At 44.3% G+C, this 21,876-nt stretch overlaps 1 protein-coding gene across 1 annotated transcript in view; it reads left to right on the forward strand.

Moving 5' to 3' along the window:
• MTUS2 (microtubule associated scaffold protein 2) overlaps window positions 1–20,556 on the forward strand; it is a 283,857-nt gene extending 263,301 nt beyond the window's left edge. The window contains exons 11-16 of the mRNA XM_026049831.1: window positions 3,968–4,073; window positions 5,861–5,934; window positions 6,799–6,897; window positions 8,317–8,436; window positions 11,877–11,974; window positions 17,787–20,556. Of these exons, the coding sequence (XP_025905616.1) occupies window positions 3,968–4,073; window positions 5,861–5,934; window positions 6,799–6,897; window positions 8,317–8,436; window positions 11,877–11,974; window positions 17,787–18,003 (714 nt within the window). The 3' untranslated portion in view covers window positions 18,004–20,556. The remainder of the gene's footprint in view (window positions 1–3,967; window positions 4,074–5,860; window positions 5,935–6,798; window positions 6,898–8,316; window positions 8,437–11,876; window positions 11,975–17,786) is intronic.
• The last annotated feature ends 1,320 nt before the right edge of the window (window positions 20,557–21,876 follow it).

Here is a 21,876-nt window from a genome sequence, read left to right on the forward strand (position 1 = left end):
TGTGAGGGTGACAGAGCAGTGGAACAGGCTGCCCAGGGAGGCTGTGGAGTCTCCTTCTCTGGAGGTCTTCAAAACCCGCCTGGATGCCACCCTGTGCCACATGCTCTAGGTGTGCCTGCTGGAGCAGGAAGGTTGGACTGGATGATCTCTAGAGGTCCCTTCCAACCTTGAATATTCTGTGATTCTGTGATTGCCAAAAGAGACTCATTCTGTGAAGTTTTCTGTATGGATTTCTGGAGCCTTGTAGCTACCCAATTAGGTCTATGTAAAAATCAATAGGATTCCTTCTCAAAAAACTTACTATTTCTTGATCTAAAAATTGAGATGTTTTGTCATAAAATGTTTAGTGGAAATGGAACATTTGGGTTCTGCTCTAATTCAGAGCTGAGATATTGTTCTAAAGGTTCAGAAGTTGTTAAGAAATGTGATTGTTCTTCTCCAAACACCTCTGTATGTATTTTTTGATTTTTTTTTTAAAGAAAACAATATTTCCAAATGAACAGGGAGGGGATCTGATTTACCTTGTCACAGCATGGCTTCATTTTTCCCTGACTATTTCATGTCTAATGCACTGAYGCAGAGACACRTAACCYCTGACTTCAGAAGCCCTTACGTTGGGCATAAGAAAGGCCTTCTACTTGAACTGTCCATCTGCATGGGGAGAATTGCACCTTGTATTCATGCAAACAGGGATTAAATGGCTTCACAAAATCCTTTTAACTCTGTATCCACACATCTGCTTTGCAACTTGATCATACCACACTCTTGGGTTACAGTCATAATTTAGTCTTTCACGTATTGCTGTGCTAGTGACCTTTCAATGTATTATCAAATAGAAATTGTTTCTTTGAATAAACCCTTGTCCCTTTGAAGGCTCAYGTGCCTCTGAGGATAGGAACATTCWCARCTCYTTGGGTGCAGCAAGGCACGATAGCCAACCTGATCACAAACAGATGAGGTGTGGCAATGCATCCCAATATTTCCCTATTCTTGTAAYTGGAGAACAAAATTCCAAAGTCAAGGATGAGTTCCTGACTCACCAGTATTTCTTGCTTGTGCTGTTTAGCTCTCACAGATGCATCCACTAACCTATTTAGTTTCTCCCACTCTTAATTTTAAGAGAATTCTCTTAAATTTAAGAGAATTTTAAGACCATCCTCTTAATTTTATTTTATTAAACTTTGAAAATCCTGCCTGAACTTTTTGTAGTCAAAAATAGCTGTGGCATAGGGTTTAAGTGAGTTGAATTGATCAAGGATATAGAGTAAGTTAGTGGCAGAGTTGGAATTAGAGTCCAAAGGGATTGAATGCAAGTGCCAAGCAGGCTATCTGCTATGAAAAATTGCGGACAGGAGATCACACTGGAAACATAAAAGAAGTAATTTGGATTGTGGATATAAAAATCAAAAATTCCCTGGAGATCATTTGGAAACTGCAACATATTTAATTGCCTTTATAGATAAATAACCTGTCAAGGAAGGTGGCAGAGAAAGGAGACCTCTTCGCCTATGGAGGGCACTGGAGTTGGGCCTAATCATTCCTATGGGGTGCTGCTTGGCTAATAAGCAATTAGAGCATGAATAAGGAGTTAAGCAAGGGTGATGTAAAGGATGTAACAGTGCTCAGGAGGTATCAGCACACAGGCATCCTAAACAAGGACATAACACTCTGGGAAAAGCCTGGTGATATCCCCACTCCAGTTAGTGGTTCATTGAGCCATCTAGCCCCACAACTTCATGCAATATATCAGCAAACTGAGTCCTGCTCTKCTGGGTGAGGAATTCTTCACCACTCACCATGAGTTGTCTCTCGTGTTATTGGAAAATTGCAGATTCTGTGTTAAATGCCCATTTTTCATCCTAAGAGCAAGCCTTTCACAGTCTGATTGGAAATTTTGCTCATGTTGGGTAATCTAACAGATTACATTTGACACCTGAATGCAGTGAAATAACAACTGTTCCAGACAGGACGTGCTCAACTACAGCATCTTTCTTCCATAATTCAGCACAGCAGTGAATATAAAAGCAGTGTAAGTGAAGTGACACTTCGCAATGGACTCTAGTTTCATTGTAAAAGAATAACTTTATGTTCTGCATTTTAGAATAGTACAAGTGTTCAGTATAGGAAATAAGATCAATGTGATAGTGAAAATAAGAAAAGCAATCAGGTAATCGAATGTTACATTCAGAAACTGAACAGGAGACATGAAACTCTGGGGAACTGGAAATAGGATTTGAGGATTTTTTTTTTTTTTTTTTGAAGTCTTTTTGCTCTAAAGTTCATCATTTCAGAGCTGGCAATCCAGATTCATTTCCTCTAGGATGATTACTAAACAAAACAGAGACAGGGATCAAGTTTGAGCCTTGGAACCCTGGTTATCTGAGCTGCTTAGTGGGCACCTCACTTCCAGCCTGGCTTTTGGATCCCTTTCTGCAGGACAAATCCACTCCAGAAAGATTATTCCAAGCAGTGCAGGGATAGTCTCATTGGGCCACTAGGTCTTACTCCTAAGATTTTTTTTTTTTTTTTAGCAGTATGGACATGACTGATGTGAAAGCTGGTGGTGCTGGGGTAAGGGGGGCATCCAAGGACAGAAAGCTGAAAGATGGTTCTTCCAGCTCTTAGTCAGAACAAAGTGGGACCTGTCTCCTGTTGCACTGTATTTGTGGTGTGTTCAGGCCACACTTCAAGACCTCTTTTAGCTATTTACAGGGCCAAGAAGGCTGATAGCCAGGATGCTTCGGAGCTGGTAGTGGTCCTGGAAAACCTCCCAGCAGTTTGGTCTGGGGGTCTTCCTTACATCCTTACACCAGAGCCACTGAAGTTGTGCAGTCTCCTACAGAGCACAAGCTGCTTCCTGCTAGTGCCCTGATCACTGATGGCCCAAGAAGCAACTGGGAGAGGATTTCCAAAGAGCAGGATGCCACTGGAGTCGCTTCCTAGAGCCTTGTGTTGTGCTGAAGGGGTGTCACACAATTGTGTTATTTAACTCTGGTACAAGTCCCTGAAGCTAAGGCACATCTATGTTGCATATCATGCATTTAATCCTCAGAGCTCTTTTAGGTCCTTGACCCTTTATATGCATTTGGTTTTTATCACCTGTAGCCTATCAAAAATACATCCATGCACARTATGTCAACTGGACCTGAAAAGTTGAAGTGCTCTTCCAAGAATTACTTTATGCCTAATTGTCTTTATGCCTTTCTGGCCATGCTGTTTTCTTCATTACTTCCACATTGACCTGAGAACTCTGCACTGAATAAGTTCTCTAACCTGAGAATATCTGCACTGAAAAAGATGCTGTCAGCTCTTTTATCAATGTATTGGATGTTGACTCAAAATACAGATTTCAGGAGGATGTGGGAATTCGGCAACTTGGTAGGATGCTATTTTTCAACTAAGAGTGTGGTAGGTCACAATTCATTATACATGCCCACTGATAATAATTTCAATGTTTTCATAGAAATGAATATTTCACMAATATGAATAATGCATAGACACTTTCTGTGGAAGTTAATTCAAAATCTTACGATAAAAAATAGTTGCAGTAGAGTGCCAAGAAGAAAAAAAAAAAAAGAAACGCAATGGAACTGTGCATGCTCATCTAATCATCAGAAATTTAGGTTATTAATATAATTTAGATTAATGGAACGTTCTTTTTTTTTTTTATGTTTCATAAGTTGCTTCTTTGCTTAAGAGCATTTTGGTGTTTTGCTTTCTTGGGTACTTCCTTTTTTTACTATTCAATTAAAAGAGAAAAAACAGGAGCAGCAGCGAGCACAAACTACCACTGAAGGAGTCATCATATCTCTTTCRTAGTGAATTAAACTGGCTGATGTACTCAAGTGTCATGCTCATTAGATCCCTTTACTGTTTCCAGCTCACTGGAGCTCCGTAGTGGTGGTTTGTCAGTGTGCCATAACACGTCTAAACTTGTGTCCATGTCTGTTTGTTGTCGTTGCAACAGGTGGAAGATATCACAGCTACACAYGAAGCTGCGATGCTGGAGATAGAGAACAACCACACCATTGCCATTGCAATCCTGCAGGATGAGCATGACAGCAAGCTTCAAGGTAACCCAGAGTCAATTCAATGCTCATAAAAACATTCCAGACCAGAAACTCTCGCTGTGGTGAGACCTTCTAAGTCTGGAGCTTCTCCCTTTGGAGAAGAGGATGCTGAAATTTGTGTTGGTCTCTGTGCTTTCATGCTAGGTGGACCACCAGGTACATTGGGACTCTAGGGCTGTGAGAGAGCTGTATGCAGTGTATACAATGTTTAATATACATTGCAGGTTATCTAAGGGATCTTGGGGAAAATATAGGGTTTTCTCCACRAATCCTTAAATACAAAATGCAAATTTCACCTCACTTCAATGACATGCTTTTCCCAGGAGACTATGTGCCTAGGCCTCAGGTGCTCAGGAGGCTAGAATGGATCAAATGACTCTGAATGCAGGTATTTAAAAGCCTGAAAACAGAACTCATCGTTTTCATTAATTACAGCCTGGTGGTGCCAGGCAGAGCCACACACGGGTGCAAATCTGCACCCTGGCAGTGTCACCCATACTTTGCCTTAGAGTTTTCCATGGGATTTGATGCAAGAGCCAGAGCTGTGTTGTCCTCGCCAGAGCTGTGTTGTCCTCACCACTTAGAATCTAAATCCATGTCTTTGCACATGGCTTAACTGACATTTAATGATTATCTGTAAAATCACTTTCTTTCTATTGCTGTTCACATAGGGTCTCATTTTTAGATAATTCTGGTAGATTTTCACACAACATTCCCCAAATTGAGTCAGATTGATTACTTAAGCACTGTATCTTTTTGAAGCWCAGTCTAGAGCACAACATCAGCAGCAAACAGCCTGTTTCCCTTTCCAGCAGGCTAAGAYGGTATATATAACACAATTTATACATGAGCACACATATATTTTTGAAAATAAAAAGCTGTTCCTTGCTTGAGGATATAATTGCCTGTCAGTTTTTGTTTTGTTTTTTTCTGATGATAAAACTTAGCTATTGTTATCAAGGGTTTTGTGGCTGGAGTAGGTGCTCTCTGGTGCGGGTGTGAAATGCCCTCCKGTGCATGGAACTGGCATTGCAGCAGCTGCTTTGCTGCTGAGCTGTGCAGGGCCACCACACAGTCTGAATGAGCATTAGCAGTGTTGTCAGTGGCGCTTTGATTAGAGGACAAAACCCCATTTTGGGAGGAAGACATAGAAAACAGGGTATCTGTGACCTCAAAAGTTAGGTGCCACTGTACTGAATGAGTTTCATGACGTTGATTCAGAGGTTAAGCCTTATTCCATTTTGATTATTAAACTTTTGATTATTAGCGAGGACAAAGTGGCATAATCTAGTAGTAAAGTGTATAATTCTTTAATAGAAATATAGGACTTTCTTTAGGGTCTGGCAGCCTCATCAATTTAATAAGCTTTGCAGGCCATGTCACAGATCCTGGAGAAGCAYTGTCATTCACATTTTTGCATGTGAATTACTATCCCTAATTTCAATATCCCCAAAGAGATTGCAATGCAAACTTATAAATATATCCACTGATTTCCAAATCCTTGGTTTGGAGACTGCCACCTCGAAATGGTGAATCACCCGTTTTCAGACTGGAGTCCCTAGGAGTCCTCTGAAAAATGAGGAGTTGAACACAGGTACCTGAAATCTGTGAAAGCTTTGGAAATCTTGAACCTAAGACAGTTTTCCCAAAGCTCCCCAGACTGTTAGTTTTAGGGCAACCTCCATGCCCTAAAACAGCTTTCTGAATGGTGCTTAGCGTATGGACTCTGGGCTCAAACCCTGGCTTGCTGGACTTCAAGTAGCAATGTCATGTCTGTGTATCTTCCCTAGAACTGCTGTCTGCTCATGACCTGGAAAAGAAAGAATTAGGAGAGACTTTTGAAAAACTGCGTCTGTCGCTCCAGGTCAGTTATTTCATCACTTCACCTCTCCTAATGATGCTTGCTGAGCAGCTCGCCATGGTGCAGGCAGAGGGTGCAGGTCCATGGCAGCACTAAGGCACACTGCTGCTTCTCACTGCTCCCCTGCTTCCCAGCAGCTCTGCAGCAAGCAGACCTCTGTGCCAGGGATGCTGCTGCTTCTCTAATTGACTCCGGTCCTTCAGTGTCCAAACTGGGATCTGTCAGCAGGGAAGTCTCCTCAGGTGATTTCCCCACAGCTGATTCAGCAAATTGCTGTCTGTATCTGAAGGAGAATAGAGGGCAAGCCTAAAGAGGGGAAAACAGAGCTGGAGAGCAAAAAGTCCTTTTGACCCTGCTGACTGCTYGCCTAATATTGAAGTCAGGAGAAGCAAACTTTGGCTTTTCCCCCTGCACAGCAGGGAGGGATGCAGTGTCCRTGGCATCCTTGTGCAGATGTCCCTGGGGTATCTGCTGCTTCTCCCCTGAAGCGCTCATCTATCATCGCATGTTCTTGTGTCTGTGCTGTATTTTCCCTCTGTGGGACAATCCAGCCAGCATTCTTCTTTGTATGGATCACAGAGGGAGTTTAGATGTAATCATCTCACTTTCACCCAGTTTATATCTAGATGCAATCACTAGCCTCAAATATCAAAAGTGAAGTGACGTTACTCCCAGGCCTGATGGGCCTCCAGGTGCCAAGGACCTGGGTGCCCTGCCCTATGCACGGGCAGATCACACATCACAAATAGCACCTTGCAGTGATGGTTAAGGCATGTTCAGCTCCCCTGGTGCTTCCACTGCTGGATTGACTTGCATGGATGTAACAGCAGTAGTAACRGGATGGTGGTGCTGTGATTTGTCCTCCAGGACCAGGTGGACACCCTCACCTTCCAGAACCAGTCACTTAAGGACAAAGCAAAGAGATTTGAAGAGGCTTTGAAGAAAAACACCGAGGAACAACTGGAGGTAGATGGCAACTCTGATTATGAAGATACATGCTCTCAGCATGGCTTACTGTGCTCAGGGATGGTTAATGTTGGGAGCCTTATCCCAAGGGCTGAGTGAGACAGGCCCAAGCCAGGACCAGAAATCTTGAGGTCTCTGTAACAGTAAGAAATCTTAGGCCTGACTATAAAGCTCTCTCATTTAATACTGTGCAATAATTAACTATTTTCTGAATTTAACTCTTTCTCCATATCCCTACATCTAGCATCTATAGCTGTTTCCTGCACATTTAATGAATGTTGTCTGATATCTCCTTCTACTCATCTTTCTTCTTTTCCATTCTTTCTCTTGTCTTTTTTTTTTTTTTATCTTTCAATATTTATGTTTCTTTTTTTGTGTGTCCTGTGAGTCAACCTCCCTGATGTCCTCTGCATTCCCTTATTTTTTTTCTGGGCTTGCAGAGAACAGGCCTATCATGGGAAATATTTATTCAACTACTATGTATTGGGGACATGCTATCACAATACCATTATTTGTCTGAAATGAAATAACCTTGAAATGAGCCTCCAAAAACACCTGTCTTTTGACGTGAATCATTTCAGTGGTACAGTTCACAGTGTAGCTGTATCACTGTGACAAASGGGAAATTGTGAGGTGTTGGAGGACTGAGTAGTTTTTAAGTGGGAGAACTGAGGAGATGAGTGCAAACATCTGAAACTGTCTTGGCCTCAGGAAACAGTTAGAATAAAACCTCCCTTCCACCCTTACTGCAGTATTTAATTTACCTGAAAGGACAAATTCTGCTGTGTCACAGTGATGTAAATGCCAAGTACTGCCAGACATTTCAATAGGGTGAATTGCACTGTCAGAAGTCCAAAATAGCCTGTGTCAGTGGTGACATTTAATCACTATGATGTAGAGCACAGCTTTCACCCAAGAAACCTTACATTCCCTACATCCACAACTTCTGAGGAGAGGATTATCTTACTGGTAGGAATCACTGCTCTTCTCACTAGGTTCTGCTCTTTGTTAACAGGTCATCTTCTCTGTGAGGTGGTCRTGCAGAACAAGCAAATCTCTTTTGTTTTCACCGACAGACATTTGGCTTTCCTAAATTTCGTGTTTGCACTCTTCTCAAGCCTAAATCTCTGCTTAGTCACAAAACACCTCATGTAGCTCCCAAGCTATGAGCAGGGATGAGGTTGCTGAGTAAAACAGCATCCACCTAGCTAGCCATGAGGTTGGTCAACAGAGAGGTACCATAAAACTAGCTACCAAGTCTGAGAGATGATAGGCTAGCAAGGACTATTGGGATCCCAGGGGGCTGGGACAGCTGGCACAGCAATAAGACTCCCAAACCACTGGTAGATTGGGGCAATTTCATTTTGTAGTCAAAAACATGTTTATAGCTAACAAATGCCCTAATCCTATTTTCCCTAGATTGCACTAGCTCCATATCAGCACTTGGAAGAAGATATGAATAGCTTAAAACAGGTTTTGGAAATGAAGAACCATCTGATTCACCAACAGGAGAAGAGGATTATGGAGCTAGAAAAATTGGTGAGTTGTCCTGATTCCTGCAGAGGAGCACCACAGAGATATGAAAATTAAAACTGAGTTTACTGCAGTTTAAAAGGGGTGAGATAAAGAGGTTGTAAAAGACAGAGCAAAAGGGTTTCATAAAAGGCTGTATATTGTGCTCTCGCACAAGCAGCTCACTTCTACGAGCTTCTTCTACTACAACAGGTCTCAGCTTTTCACTCAGAAACTGGCATCTTTTCCGATCCCTTCACCCACCCATAGTCCTCTTGATTTCTCAAACATCTGTGAGATCTCACATATTTTCTGTGTGAATGAAAAGCTCAGCTTGTGAGTTGGACAGCGAGGTAGCTGGTGTGGGAAGAGTGAGAAGGGAGAACTTCATGGCACTGCACAGGACATAATTTTGTCCACTAAAATATTGGTTTAGTTGTATTCCCCAACCAGAGCCAGTTGACCATTTAGGGCTGGGTAACAGAACCTTTTCCACCACCTCCCCTGTGTCCTCATCCTTTGCTTGTGTGMGTGCCTAGCAAAGGATTCCCCAGGTAACTATCAGCTTCATTTCTGTTGGAAATAGGTTTTGCTTTGTGAGACATAACCTAGAACAGCAGTCAGTGTATAGGGTGGTGACAGGATAAGGCATTACCTCAGCCAGAGCGGGGACAGCTGCTTCAGCACAACASTCAGCAAGATTTGTTTCCATTTACGGGGAAATCTGAGAACTCAGTTGTTTATTCTGCTGAACAGATGCTTGAGTAAATGGATATAAGGAAAAATGTCRCTTTACAACTGAGGCTTGTTAACTGTGCTCTTTCTAACATGCTGCTCCTGGAGATAAGACAACATCTGAAAACATGCACTGTAGTGTTATACAAGAAAACAAAACAAAACAAAAAAAAAAACCACACATCAATTGCTTATATGGTTCCTGGTCATTTAAATACATTTGCAAATTTACTATATAACATCAGATAGTCCTGCTCCTACCCTTTATAACACTGGTTCTACTAAACAGAACTCTGGTTCTACTGTGGTCTAAGGAGACAACTGCTTTTGGTTTAAAGATCAATTTTATAAGTGCTTTAACATCTACAGGGTATGTCCAATTGCTCTGAGATCTGGTGTGCCTCATTAGCCATCAGGATGGGATTTCAAATACAGGGTAAAGTGGGTGAGAGGGTCCTGAAAATAGTGTGTTGAAGAAGCACGGTTTGAAAAGGTTGACAGTTGGTCAGAATTGTCCAGCATGGTTGCATAGATCAGCTTGCGCAGAAGAACCTCAGCTACCCACCATTAGGAATATCTAGAAACATTTATGTGTATATATATATATATACATATATATATATATTTTATATATATATATATATAATTTTGGATGTCAGTACTGGGCAGAGCCTAATACTCTTGAGGTGAGGGAATTACAGCAGGAGAAAGGATCAGCTGTTGGGGAAAAGGGTTAGGTCTGGGTTTAAGGAATCATAAAGGATAGTGGACAAGAGAATTTAGTTGTTTGTCCCCTCTGCTCTGGGCTGTGATTTGGGTGACCTCATCCTTCTGGGCATGTAGCAGCCTACCCTGATGCTTTGTCCTATGCTCTTGGAGCTGTGGATCCTACTGAAAGGTCCTGAGACCCTCTCCCTGCCCTAGTATCTGAGCAGAGACTGAAAAGAAGCAAAACAGGGACTGGAGGGGTTTGGCCCAGATCAAGGACTCCAGGGCATGGTGGGGATGTCCAGGCTGGTGGCCTGGGATGCACTGGTGGGGTGGGACACAGAGTTCGGCCATGTGGCCAGCAGCATTGGACACTGAGGCCTGTCTCCTTGCATGCTTAAGGAGGGTGGAAGGGAGCTGGGAAATGAAGGTGACAGGAGAAGGGTGGAATAAGGCGAGGGTTGTGGTGGAAAGGGAAGGTAATGCACAGATAGMCTCGCATGTTTCCTAATAACATAACCACCACTTCGTAAAATCATTGAGGTTAAGGGAGTAGGGGGAGATAATTTATGATATCTCCCTCTGATAAATTATCAGGGAGCATTGCATTGTGGCCGTCCTTTACAGTCAGCCTCATTGCCTGAAAATGCTTGCTGAAAACTGATGCCTCCACTGTAAAGTGTGAGTTATTGCTAACTCCTGTGGATAGTATTTCAATTCTTTATTAAAGGATGGGAAACTGAGTAACCAAAAATACTTCCCACCTGGAAGTAAGACTGCCATGTGATATCTGGTTTCTTCCAAAAATGCTGAATTCAGCAAAATTCAAACTACTGGAAAGACAAGAAGGAAGGAAATAGATAAAGTATGTCMGGTTCAAAATCTCCAAAAAGCAGGGCATATGAAGCTGTGTTCATGCCTGTGAACATCTTAGTCATGTTTCAATCTACTGCTGTTAACAGTGTCAGACTCTGCCCTTGAACTCTACTGAACACAATTTACCTACAGTTGGACATAATTCATTTCACCTCATTGTGGCTTGAAAGATATTAAGTGCCTAGTTTAGGCCAGTCATTTAAGCTGACACTGCCAGAGTGGAGCCGCTCACCTCAAGCTAGGACAGATCTAAGACCGCAGAGGAGCTGTGGGCAGCTGGCTAAGGTTCAGGTTCGAACCACAGCTGAGGCCAGGTGAGATGAATGCCCATGAGGCCACCTCAACTCTTCCTTCATCACTTTCTYACCACACTGTGAGAACATCCTTGGTGTGTGGTGAAAGTTCCACACTGTGTGTGTGCCAGAGGCTACATAGCTGAGCTGAGGCACACGGGGGCTCTCAAGGTCCATGTGGACCTTTTCCTATAGCTGCATAGGAGGAGGAGGAAGAGAGATTCACAGAGTAATAACTCTTCCAAGCAGCTGCCTCTCTTGTTCAACCTGACCACACATGACCTAGCAATTGCACCTGGCTGTGTGCAGCGCATCTCTGTTGCTTCTGCTGACAAGACATGGCAAAGCTAAGAACWAATGGGCATAAAATTTGGCTGCTTTTCCCACTTTTCAGAAACTGGAGTCTGGGATGTCTTGATGCTTGCTTCTTCATCTCCAGAGGCTTGAGTGTCATCAGTGACAACATTTGGCAAGGCTGAGAGCAATGGATGATAATTGTTAACTCTAGAGGCACAACTCTTCTGCCTAAAGGTGTGAGGGCACCACAGGGGAAGATGTTTTATTCATGTAGGACAAGATAAGACTCTCCTCCTCCTCAGTTATAAATAAGGTCTAACTGAGCCCTGCCTCCCTTCAAGGCTGTGTCAATGACTCCACTTCACCAAAATGATGTGGTGAAGAGTCAGACCTCTAGCACTTGCACAGCTGCAGTCAAAATGACCAAATCCATCTTTTGACAGTTTTTAGAAGATGCTGTATTGACAAATGTACTCCTAGGATAAAGAACAAAWCCTTTTGAATCAGGTGTGGAAACTTCTTCAGACTTAACACAAGTTTTTGTTGTTGTTGTTGTAGGCTGAAAAAAATCTAATCCTGGAAGAAAAAATCCAGGTGCTGCAGCAGCAGAATGAAGACCTCAGAGTCAGAATTGATCAAAATACCGTCGTAACAAGGTTTGTGATGATATTTGTAACCTGTCTGAGCTTGACAGGACACTGTAAATTATAACCACACAAGGCTGACAGTTCAGAAGGAAAAAAATAATTAAGTGTATTTCCTCCTGGAAGCTACTGACATCCTCATTGCTTATTTTATTAATAAAGCAATCTTATATTAGAATCTTCCTATTTTAACATGAGGAAGGCTGCATAGCTATGTGAAATTATTTTGAAGATTTTGACATGCTGCTGAGATCAATATCCCGCATTGCTTCTGATTCCCCTGTCAGTATTGTGAAATCCTTGGGTCATTGGTTAGCAAGCAGTGGAGAAGTGGCAATTTTGGGAGCAAGATCCTCACAATGCCTCTGTCATCCAGGCAGGATATGCTTTTGGATTGTGTTGATGATGTGGTTTTTTTGTTATTTTTTTTTTAAATTTCCACTGGCTAATAGCCTGACAAGGCTGAGCCAGCAAGTTTACAGCCAGGCAGAAGATAAAAGACCACAACTGAAGCCAGGCAGAGAGGGGAAATTAAGGAGAGATGACAGAACTGAAACTTGTCTCAGCACACCAGCTACCTATTTTCAGTTTTTTACCAAAAACAATGCCATTGGCCTAAAATGTGATTTATATTTTTAAATTTAATGTCTCACCTCTGCTTTAAATTTGACTTTTTCTTTCTACTCATTCCTTTAATAATGATTTAGCCTTAAAGATAGATGTATAAAAAGACAGTATTGTTCATACTAACGTTCAGGATAGCGTAAGGGTTACGTTTTATCTTGCCTAATCTTAAATATCTATCTGAAATAATAGAATCATAGAATCATTCTGGTTGAAACAGACCTTCAAGATCATTGAATGCAACTGCAAACTCATCACTGCGTGTCCCTAAGTGCCTCATCTGTGTACRTGTCATTGTCTAAGCTGGTTATGTACATCTTTTCTGTGATCAGGGAAAAGAGGAATATTTAAAGTCTGGTTCATCTGACCTATTTAGGACATCTGCTTTTGGGCTGAATGAATTGTGCTCTCTTGGTGCCTGTAAAAGTAGCCTGAGTGGCAGGTTGGGTGCGTGGTCTCTGCCCTGTGGTCGCCCATCTCCAGCTGGGTGAATAGGCACTGTATTCCCTGCTGGRATGTGGGTGCAGTGCTTTGCTTCTACATGTAACTTTGTAGGTATTGGTTTCAAAACAGGTCTTATGGGAGACCTGTTGGTCTGTTGCTTTCAACAGCAGCATTTTCATGACTGCTGTAACAGTGCCAGGACAAGAGCCACCCACAGAGACCTGGGCCCTGTTGTAGCAAGGGTCCCCCTTAGGCGGGGCTTAATAGATGGATTACATCAGGAAGGGGCAGCTGGACTGACTGGACTTACGAGACGGTGACAGGATAACAGCAAGCCCTGGGGTTTGGCATCAGTATTCCAAAACTGATGGTCAAAAGAATAAATACTACTCTGTAACCCTAAATTTCTAACTATAGCTAAGAACAGGCTCCAAGGAAGGGAGAGCAGCCCTGTAGACGGGTCATGCACTGTCTTTAAACATGGGATCTCCACAGATTTCCTGCCTGAGATTCCCTCAGTGACTTTACTAAATCACTTGTTTGCTGGAGGTTTCAAATTCTTTCYCCCATTAAATTGTCATCTCTTTGGCCCTTCATGTTGTGGGTGTCTGAGAGCATTTTCTGTAGCCAGCAGCACCCCAGAGGTGGAGACCTGCCACTGACTGGTCTCCTTTGGCCTCCTGGTTCTCATAGCGCTGMTGCCTCCATACATCTAGATCATTTCAGGAAGATTTTAACGTGGATCATGGTCAAGGCTCAAGCAGCTGCCCCGGCTCACTAGGACATCACCGTTCCCCTGCACATCTCTGTGATATTATCGTTGTGATTCCCACTGTGATTTTTCTTGGGTGGTTAAATTATCTGATAGCTGGGACAAAGACAGTGAAATGGCAATACTTCTACAGTGCCAGGAAGCAGGAATTTCCCAGATAGGTGAGAGTGTCTAAGCAGAAAATACAAGATTTGCTTTTGCATGGCCTATCTTCTGAATGATGACGAGGAGTTGTATGGGCAAGAGCACCTTTTATAAGCGTCGTGTTGTGTCTGTCCATGTCTCTGTGCACCCAAGCAGAGGCAGGCACCCCTCCAAGCTGCCTGCCTGTCGCACCTGTACTCTGCAGCCTGCATCTGCCAGCAAATTCCAGTGTACTTCAGTGCTGTAATATCCCCTGTGTGAGGCTCTCCAGAGTCCACAGTGGTAACGGGCATCATGCCACGTGTTCAGCAAGCAGCATTAAATGTATAGCAGGCTGCTGGGCTCAGAGGGTTGATGTCYAGGTCTGTCCCCATCCATGCTGTACCTTGAGGAGAAGTGAGAGCTGGTCCTGTCACCAGTGCTCAGAGSATCATGCTGGTGTGAAGAGCCTCTTGCCAAAGCTCAAACAAGCTGTTACCAGCTCTGAGAGCCAGCCACACGTTCACTACTGGCCACACATGTGCTCTTTTTTCACATTTTTTTTTCAGTCAGCACGTGCTGATTGGAAAAGGGTGTAGCTGGGCTCTGTGCATAATTTTTATGGTATGTCTTGCTAGGCGCTGCAACAAAAAAAGTAATTCCATGCGTAGCAAAAGGTTTCCTATGGAGTTATTTCTCCAGGATGAGCTCCCATGTGGACTTTCTCATGCCTTTTAGGCTGGGAGCTCATGCCACATCTGTTTCCCTGATGGGACCATGAATAGGGTCTTTCTTCTCTACCACGCAAGCAGCTTTCACAAAATTTCTACCAACTCGTATTATTTAATCCTTGACTTCACTAGATTCAACTACTGTTGAATCTGGTTCAAAATTTATAGGGGAGTGAAAGAGGAACAGACACATGTATGATCAGAGGAGCTCCATTTCTGTGGGAAACTAAGCTAGAAAAGCTGAAATCCTTTAAAAATATTTTAAAACAAATATCGTCCTCCTCCACTCTCACCCTGGGAGAGTTTGGATCACACAAAGAGGATGCGCCAGCAGTCCATGACTTCTGCTAAGGGYGGTAGGCTATGCTCAAGGACAGAGTTGGACAGAATTTAACACCTGTATCCAAAATCCACAGCCAGCTGCTACTGGAAATTGCTAGGAGGATTTTAGGTGTCTCCCTGTTTATTTCTAAAAATTCCATGTTACCTGAAAATCAGCTTAGGCATGTGTCTAGAGCTGTTCCAGCCTGGTTCTTGCCCAAGCATAACTGGGATGCAGAAATCAGGTGTTCCTGTATACACTTCTGGAAGTACTTAATTCCAGCTGTGTTCCCAGAATAGGGCCTAAATGCACCCTGAACAGACTCTCATGCTCTGCTTTCACTGCTCCATTTCTTTAAAAAATAGACAGCTGGCCTGATGAGAGCAGACTGGCCTTAGCACTCATTGAGCTAGTGCTCATGTCCCACCTCCCAAAGAGCCATAGCTTTGCAGGGTACTCTGAGGAAAACACCATCCTGTCTTCATTTCATCCTTCACTGGTGAGGTTTTCCTCCTATGGCAGCAGAATTTGGGAATCCAGGTTTCATGAGGCCCAATGAGGGAGGAACTGAAGGACTCCATAGCTTTGTGGCTATATGCAGAGCAGAGGGAAGACTTTGGATCTGAGCTGCATCCTACATCGGGACACCAGCTGAAATACATGATAAGCATTGGGAGTGATGGCTCCTTTCTCTTTCGAGCACTCCAGCAACTGTTAGGAGGAGTCAGGATGCAGTGGCTCTCACTGCCATCTTCACTCCTTCTCCTTCTCTCCACAAACTCTCCCTGTTGGCACAGTTTCAATGGCAAGAGTTCAGAAACAAGGGGGAGAGGTACAGCTGTCCAGCAACCTGGACAGTCTGATTTTTGTCCTCAGTCAAATAGAAAAGGATCTAAAACCCAGGGCCTCCTTTTCCCAGGGACTGCTCTAGCTGCTGTGCTGCTCAGTAAAAGATGGGGCAGTTTGGCARCTTCTCTGAGCTGTGAAGTCCTGCTGGGCAAATGTGGCTGGAGCCAGGCATCAGAGCCAGGGAAAAAGCAGGATTTAAGGAGGCYACCTGCACTTTGTGCTGTCAATGATTAGCTGCAGTGGGGCCCTACCTAGGATGAGGCCTGTTTTGGTTCGTGTTCTCTTGTTCTCCAGGTGCTGGAGGAGAGCCCTACGCAAGAAATATCCTGTATAGCTAGCCCGAGTGCTTAGCCCAGAGCTYTGGGCTCCACCCTGGGGTCAGATCCATCTCCACAGACTGTTAAACATGTTTCTTTGTAGAAATCGTTGGGCCCATGATCATGTCCTGCAAGTAGAGGTCACAAACCCATGCTGGGCACCTGTGTTGAACAGGAAGAGGCAAATGCTCCAGTTTGCTTTATTACACAGAAGCYCTGAGGGGAGAGAAACAACTCACCTGCAAACAAATATTAGAAGAGGGTCTGAGTTAAGTATCTAGGTGAGATTAGGTTTCCAGCTCTTAAGTCCTCTGCAAGACCCAAGTGTACAAGGGTGGCCTGGAGCATCAGGCAGACATGGACCCTGGTGTGCCCTGCATTCCTGGCAAAGGGAACCAACATGGGGCTGTCTTGGGCTACCACYCTGCCCCCTAAACCACTTCCTCGCAGTGAAGGGGTACATAAATGCCCTCTCTCTCAGAYTGTATTTCTGGGACTCATTCTGAGAAGCACTCCTGAGTCCCATGATTTATAGATGCCTTAAACTGTCCTTTTGGTCAGTGATAACAGGCTCAGTTTCTCATCAGTCAGTGAGTGGCCATGACTTACTCTGGTGGGAAAAAAAAAAAAAAACAAAAAAAAAAACAAAAAAAAAAAGCCAGGGAGCTCAAACACAGGCTCCAAAATTGGTCAGGGCTCAATCTGGGGAGATATGACCATGCACACGCTACTTATGTCAACTGACAGGCAAGGCTACAGAAAGTCACTCCTAAGCCAATCCGTTCTCCAAATGGGCTGTGCCACTTCTCCATGATGGCTGCCAAACACTCATTATACAACARTATTTGTGACCTTGTGTTTGCTCCCTCCATGCTCCAGGTGCAATGAACATCTCTGTATACCACTGTCCATGCCTGCTCCATCCCCTCTGTTTGCGTGAGTGAAGAGCCCTGTTCTTGAAGTGCATCACAGCCTTGTATTTTAGCAACTTTTGAACATACATATAAAAAAGCAAATATATTATTTTTTAGCAATTTCTGATTTGTGCTCCATTTCCTAAATGAGGACTTATTAATTTTTGAACTCTTTGGAGCATGTGGCCAGTGCATGGAAGTCTTCAGCACTTTTGAGTCCCATGCGTGGTGCTAGCAGCTACACAAGGCATCAGGTGAAGTCCAGGTCTTATCCCATCTAAACTTTGTGTCTGACGTACCTCAGAGAGGTAGACTCAGATATTGGAGGGCTGCSGTTACCTCTGGAGAGGCTTCTCTCACTCTCCTCTGGCAGTTGTGATACCCTGGGACAACTGATGTCCCCAACTTGGACAGCTCAGCTACAGGCTTGAGGTAGATGGGATGAACTGGAGGTAGGTGCTCGGGAGCCTCACTGGCACTTCCCCTTGCACAGCATTGATCTGAGGCTCTCTGAGCCAGGGCCAAGGACTTTGATGTCAGTGGTGATCCAGAAACCTCCAGATGCGCAACCCAAACAATTCTGCTTGGAAACATCCAGAGAAATCCAATGCAGTGCCCGTGCCTGGTGACAGAAAACTTCTCCTGGACTGGAGATAAGCACCGATTGGGTTTGGTGTTTTCTTTAATGCCCTGTGGAGCCTTATGTGGTGTGTTGCTTCCCTCTCCAGGCAGCTGTCAGAGGAGAACGCTAACCTTCAAGAATATGTCGAGAAAGAAACGGAGGAGAAGAAGAGGCTGAGCAGAACTAACGAGGAGCTCCTTTGGAAGCTGCAGACCGGAGAGGCCATGAGCCCCGTTAAACTCTCTCCCACGTCTCCTACTCCTATTTACTGCTGCTCTTCAGGGCCTCCCACTCCAGCAAAAGTCAGCACCGTGCCCAGATGACAGTGCCCGCCGCGTGCTCAAGATAACCTGGCTTTTACGTGCGTTCCCAGCCTGCTGAATGTCATCATCCAAGGAAGTATTGCCAACAATACGCACCGGGATTCRTTCCTGCAAGCATGCTCTGTAGCTGCGTAGCTTTCCACTAGGCAGTGTGCTCTTACAATCCCAGTATAGGAGCTCCTGGTTCYGGCATGCTGATGTGTTAGGATAGCATAACCAGTCTAGTATGATGTGTTAACGTTTTAGCTGTGGTTAGAGCCACAAGAAGGAAAATGCTACTGTTAGTGGTTCGTCAGAATGGACTTTTGCTGCAGTATTCCAGGTTAGTTAAGAACACAGTCCAAGTTGTGGATGTCTCTATATGTGTGTCTGTGTTTATATACACGTATGTATTCTACCTTCATACCTATATATAGACGCGCACACATATATATGTAGTTGAAGATGTTCTGAATTGCATTTTTTTTATATTATTGGATACTATTAAGTGCTGATATATTTTCATTAGAGTCAGCGTTTTTCTAACTCGTGCCTAAGACTTGTATCTAAACAAAATGCATTTCTGTTTAGCCTCCCAGGAATATTTCTACCCAAACTAGAAGAAAGTTACACAGAAGTAGAAGCGCCTTCCAAACGACCACCGAGTGGTACTCTTTATAACGTGAACACCAGCGACTTTGAAATTTTCAAACAGTACTGCCTTCAAAACCATCACCTTTGTATTCAGCACCAGACAGGAGACACATCCCTTTCTCTGCTTTTTAATTCTTAGCATCAGTATTGTGAGTGGATATAGACTAGAGAGGAGAAACCTGAGGATTTTAGTGAATTTGGTAGAGGTTACCGGTTAACGTGTTTCAATCTTAGTATTTTTAAATTTTAATTAGAGCTAATCTTATTTAAACTTGCCGTGTTTTGGATACAATCAAAATCTCTGGCTCTAGGTTCCTGTCCATGTTGATTTATTTCAAGTTCAATAAGCAAGAAGGAGAAAAATTGCTCAAACTTTGRCCTTTGTTGACCAAGAGATTCCCAGTATTGGGACCAGAAATGGGAGTGCCTGCTAGGGCTCTAACTTCCTCCTGGCTGACACACCAAGTGAAATACAGAGGACTATTTGGGAGTAAATGAGGACGGATTTTTTTCCTTCCATATTTATATGTTATTCCACATTGCTAAATTTTACCCAAAGTTACAGAGCACTTTCAAGATTTGTGGGAAAGATTTGTCAAACTACCTTTAACTTCTCTGCCTTGTAGGAAAAAAAAAAAAAACAGAAAAAAAAGAAAGAAAAATGAAAGAAAATAAACATGCACCCATTTCCTTCAGCTTTCCTCTCCCTAGGACAGTGATACCACACGTGTGAGCTGCAGAAGGGCCACAGCGGCCAGTGCCACACATGTCTGGCTCCAAAGGGCTGTTCCTGCACAAACAGTAATTTTCCCAGGAGTCCAGGACCAGGGATGGGAAACAGGTGGGCCAAAATGTCAGGACACCAAGCAGAGGCTCTGGTGGAAAGAGCTAAAGGGCTCTTGTCAGTGCTGCTACCACCATAGGGCTGGCCACGAGGTGCGTAGGGTTAGGTGAGCCTGGTATGGACATGTGTGCTGGAGCACAGCTCTTGAGGTTGACTCATCCACCCACAAGAGGGAAGAATCTCTTAGCATAATCCAGAAAAAGGAGATCTGTAGGATTCTTTTATATTCAACTTGTGGCCAAGAAATGGCATTTGTTCCTGCTTCGAGCAGAAGGTCTAAGTAGGTGAGAGACAGTATGTGCAGAAAATACGTGGGATGTGGGAGCTCTGTGAAAGAGCGTGGCTCTCAGACAAGGTCTGTGTGTTGTGGATCAGGTACAGAGACACAGGTACACCTAGGGCCCATGTGAACAGAGTTGGGRTTGCTCGATGGGGCTGGAGTGCACAAGAACTGTGGTTTGGCTTTCCTGGGAAGCACTCAGGATTCACAAACTGCAGCTTAGATACAGCTTTGATCATCAAAGCATATGTGACCCATTCCATGACGTAAAAAAGGTGTTCTTTTTATTTTCTCCTTTTTTAGAAAAAAAAAAAAATGTAGCAGCTCTTGCATGATACTGTGATACTGAGTAAATTGAGCATCTTGTTAGAATAGATCATGCCACACCAGCTACCACTGTTGAAATGCATTACCAGATTTTAACGTGCCCAGCAAGTAAAACCTGAAAGTAGAATAGATATTTAACACACACATGCACACAAAGCTCCTCCTTGCCAAGTATAATTTTAATCTTTTTCATAATGCACTTGCTAAATACACAGATATTCCTCAATACCTACCGTTCTGTCAAGTCTCAGTCTGGTGCAATGTGTTCTGATACAGTAAGAGTGGTTACCATGACACTAATCTGGACTTTTCCATGGTTTTCACACTAAAACAGATTATCAGCCTGGGGTGGGCTGGCTGAGCCAGTCCCTTCCATTTCTTCATCATTTTCCTCTATTTYTGGTGCTTTCCTTATTCCTCTGTTGGCTGAAATTCATATGAAACAGATGCTTCCAGCAGTGCATTGGGAGTGGGGCTTCTGTGGTGGGTGCACTGGCCTGATCCCAGTTGTACCATCATTTGGTATCATTGCCAATCTCCCTCTCTTGTCCAATTTTTACCTCCCAATCCTGCCTGTTATCAATTTCTTCCATGAGGCGGCCTCTCCAATCCATCAGGTTGCAAACAAAGTCGTGGGAAGTTTTGCCTGACCAGAAGGGAGCTAGCACACCTTCCTGCAGAGGTGTGAAGGGTGTTTCCTTCTAGTACAAATGCCGAAGCGCCAACTTCTTTCCAAAAAAAAAGGCTCATTACTTTTTCCAACTCTTCCCCTATCCTGTCTTTCCTTGCATCTGTGTGCAGAAGTGGGTTTGGAAAAAAAAGCCCAGTTCCCTTAGGTAGTGGGAGAAAGGGAACAGCTCTGGTTTGAGGAGCAGTTTGGGGTAGGAGAMGCCCCTTGGCAGTTGTGACGTGCCCAGCAGGAGAACAAGTTGTTCCTGGGTGCAAAGCCCTGCTGAGTGCCCCAGCGTGAGCGTTATTGCAGATATAACATGGGCTGCTGTGCCACTGAGGAGCCACACCGCTGCATGCCCACTTGGGCAAGTGTGGCTGCCATGGTGGCACTGGCAGTCACGTCTCCAGTCCTGGTTCCCCTGACGTCCCTGCTGAGATCCCAGCGCCTGGAGGTGCCAGGGGCACCCTGGTTTCAGAGGGAGCCTTGGAGGCTCCACAAAGTGCAAGCCCTACGTGGGTGCTTGCCTGGTTGCACAACATGGCCCTTGGTGAAAGGGGGAATTATGGCAGGGGTTTATTGCTCTTCCATCTTTAAAAAGCAGCTGTTTGATTTGGTTAATGTTTCACTCCATTCAAAGTGAAAGGCAGCTGTGACAATAAACCCAAGCTACGATTTTTCTGAAGGGGCTGAAGCTGCTTCTGGCACAGACYGCCCATGCAGTGAGGCCACAGGAGGTTCTCCCGGCCTCTTCCCACCCTCCCGCTGCAACAGGGATTGGACCTGGCTCCCGAAACTTGCCCTGGGGTGGCAATAGCAGCCACTGGGACCTGCGAGCCCGGCTACAGGCTGGGATGCCTGCCCCCATGCCAGCACCACTGTATCTGCTGCTGCAGTGACCACCAGCGCACAGGGACACTCTGCCTGTGCCCATCCCTCACACCACTTGGGAAGGCGGCAACACAGGGGAATGCTTTTCCCCAGGGATCTCCCTGAAATCGGCCCCTGCAGCAGGCGGGGCCCGGGCCTGAGGCCTCACTCGAGGGCACGAGGGGCTGTTCAGTCTCCATGGCTCAATGGGCATCAGCCAGCAGCACATCTTGCTCCGTGAGGCCAAGG

Source organism: Nothoprocta perdicaria, unplaced genomic scaffold, assembly GCF_003342845.1.
Source record: "Nothoprocta perdicaria isolate Ctin4 unplaced genomic scaffold, notPer1 scaffold_62, whole genome shotgun sequence".
NCBI classification, from domain to species: Eukaryota; Metazoa; Chordata; class Aves; order Tinamiformes; family Tinamidae; genus Nothoprocta; species Nothoprocta perdicaria.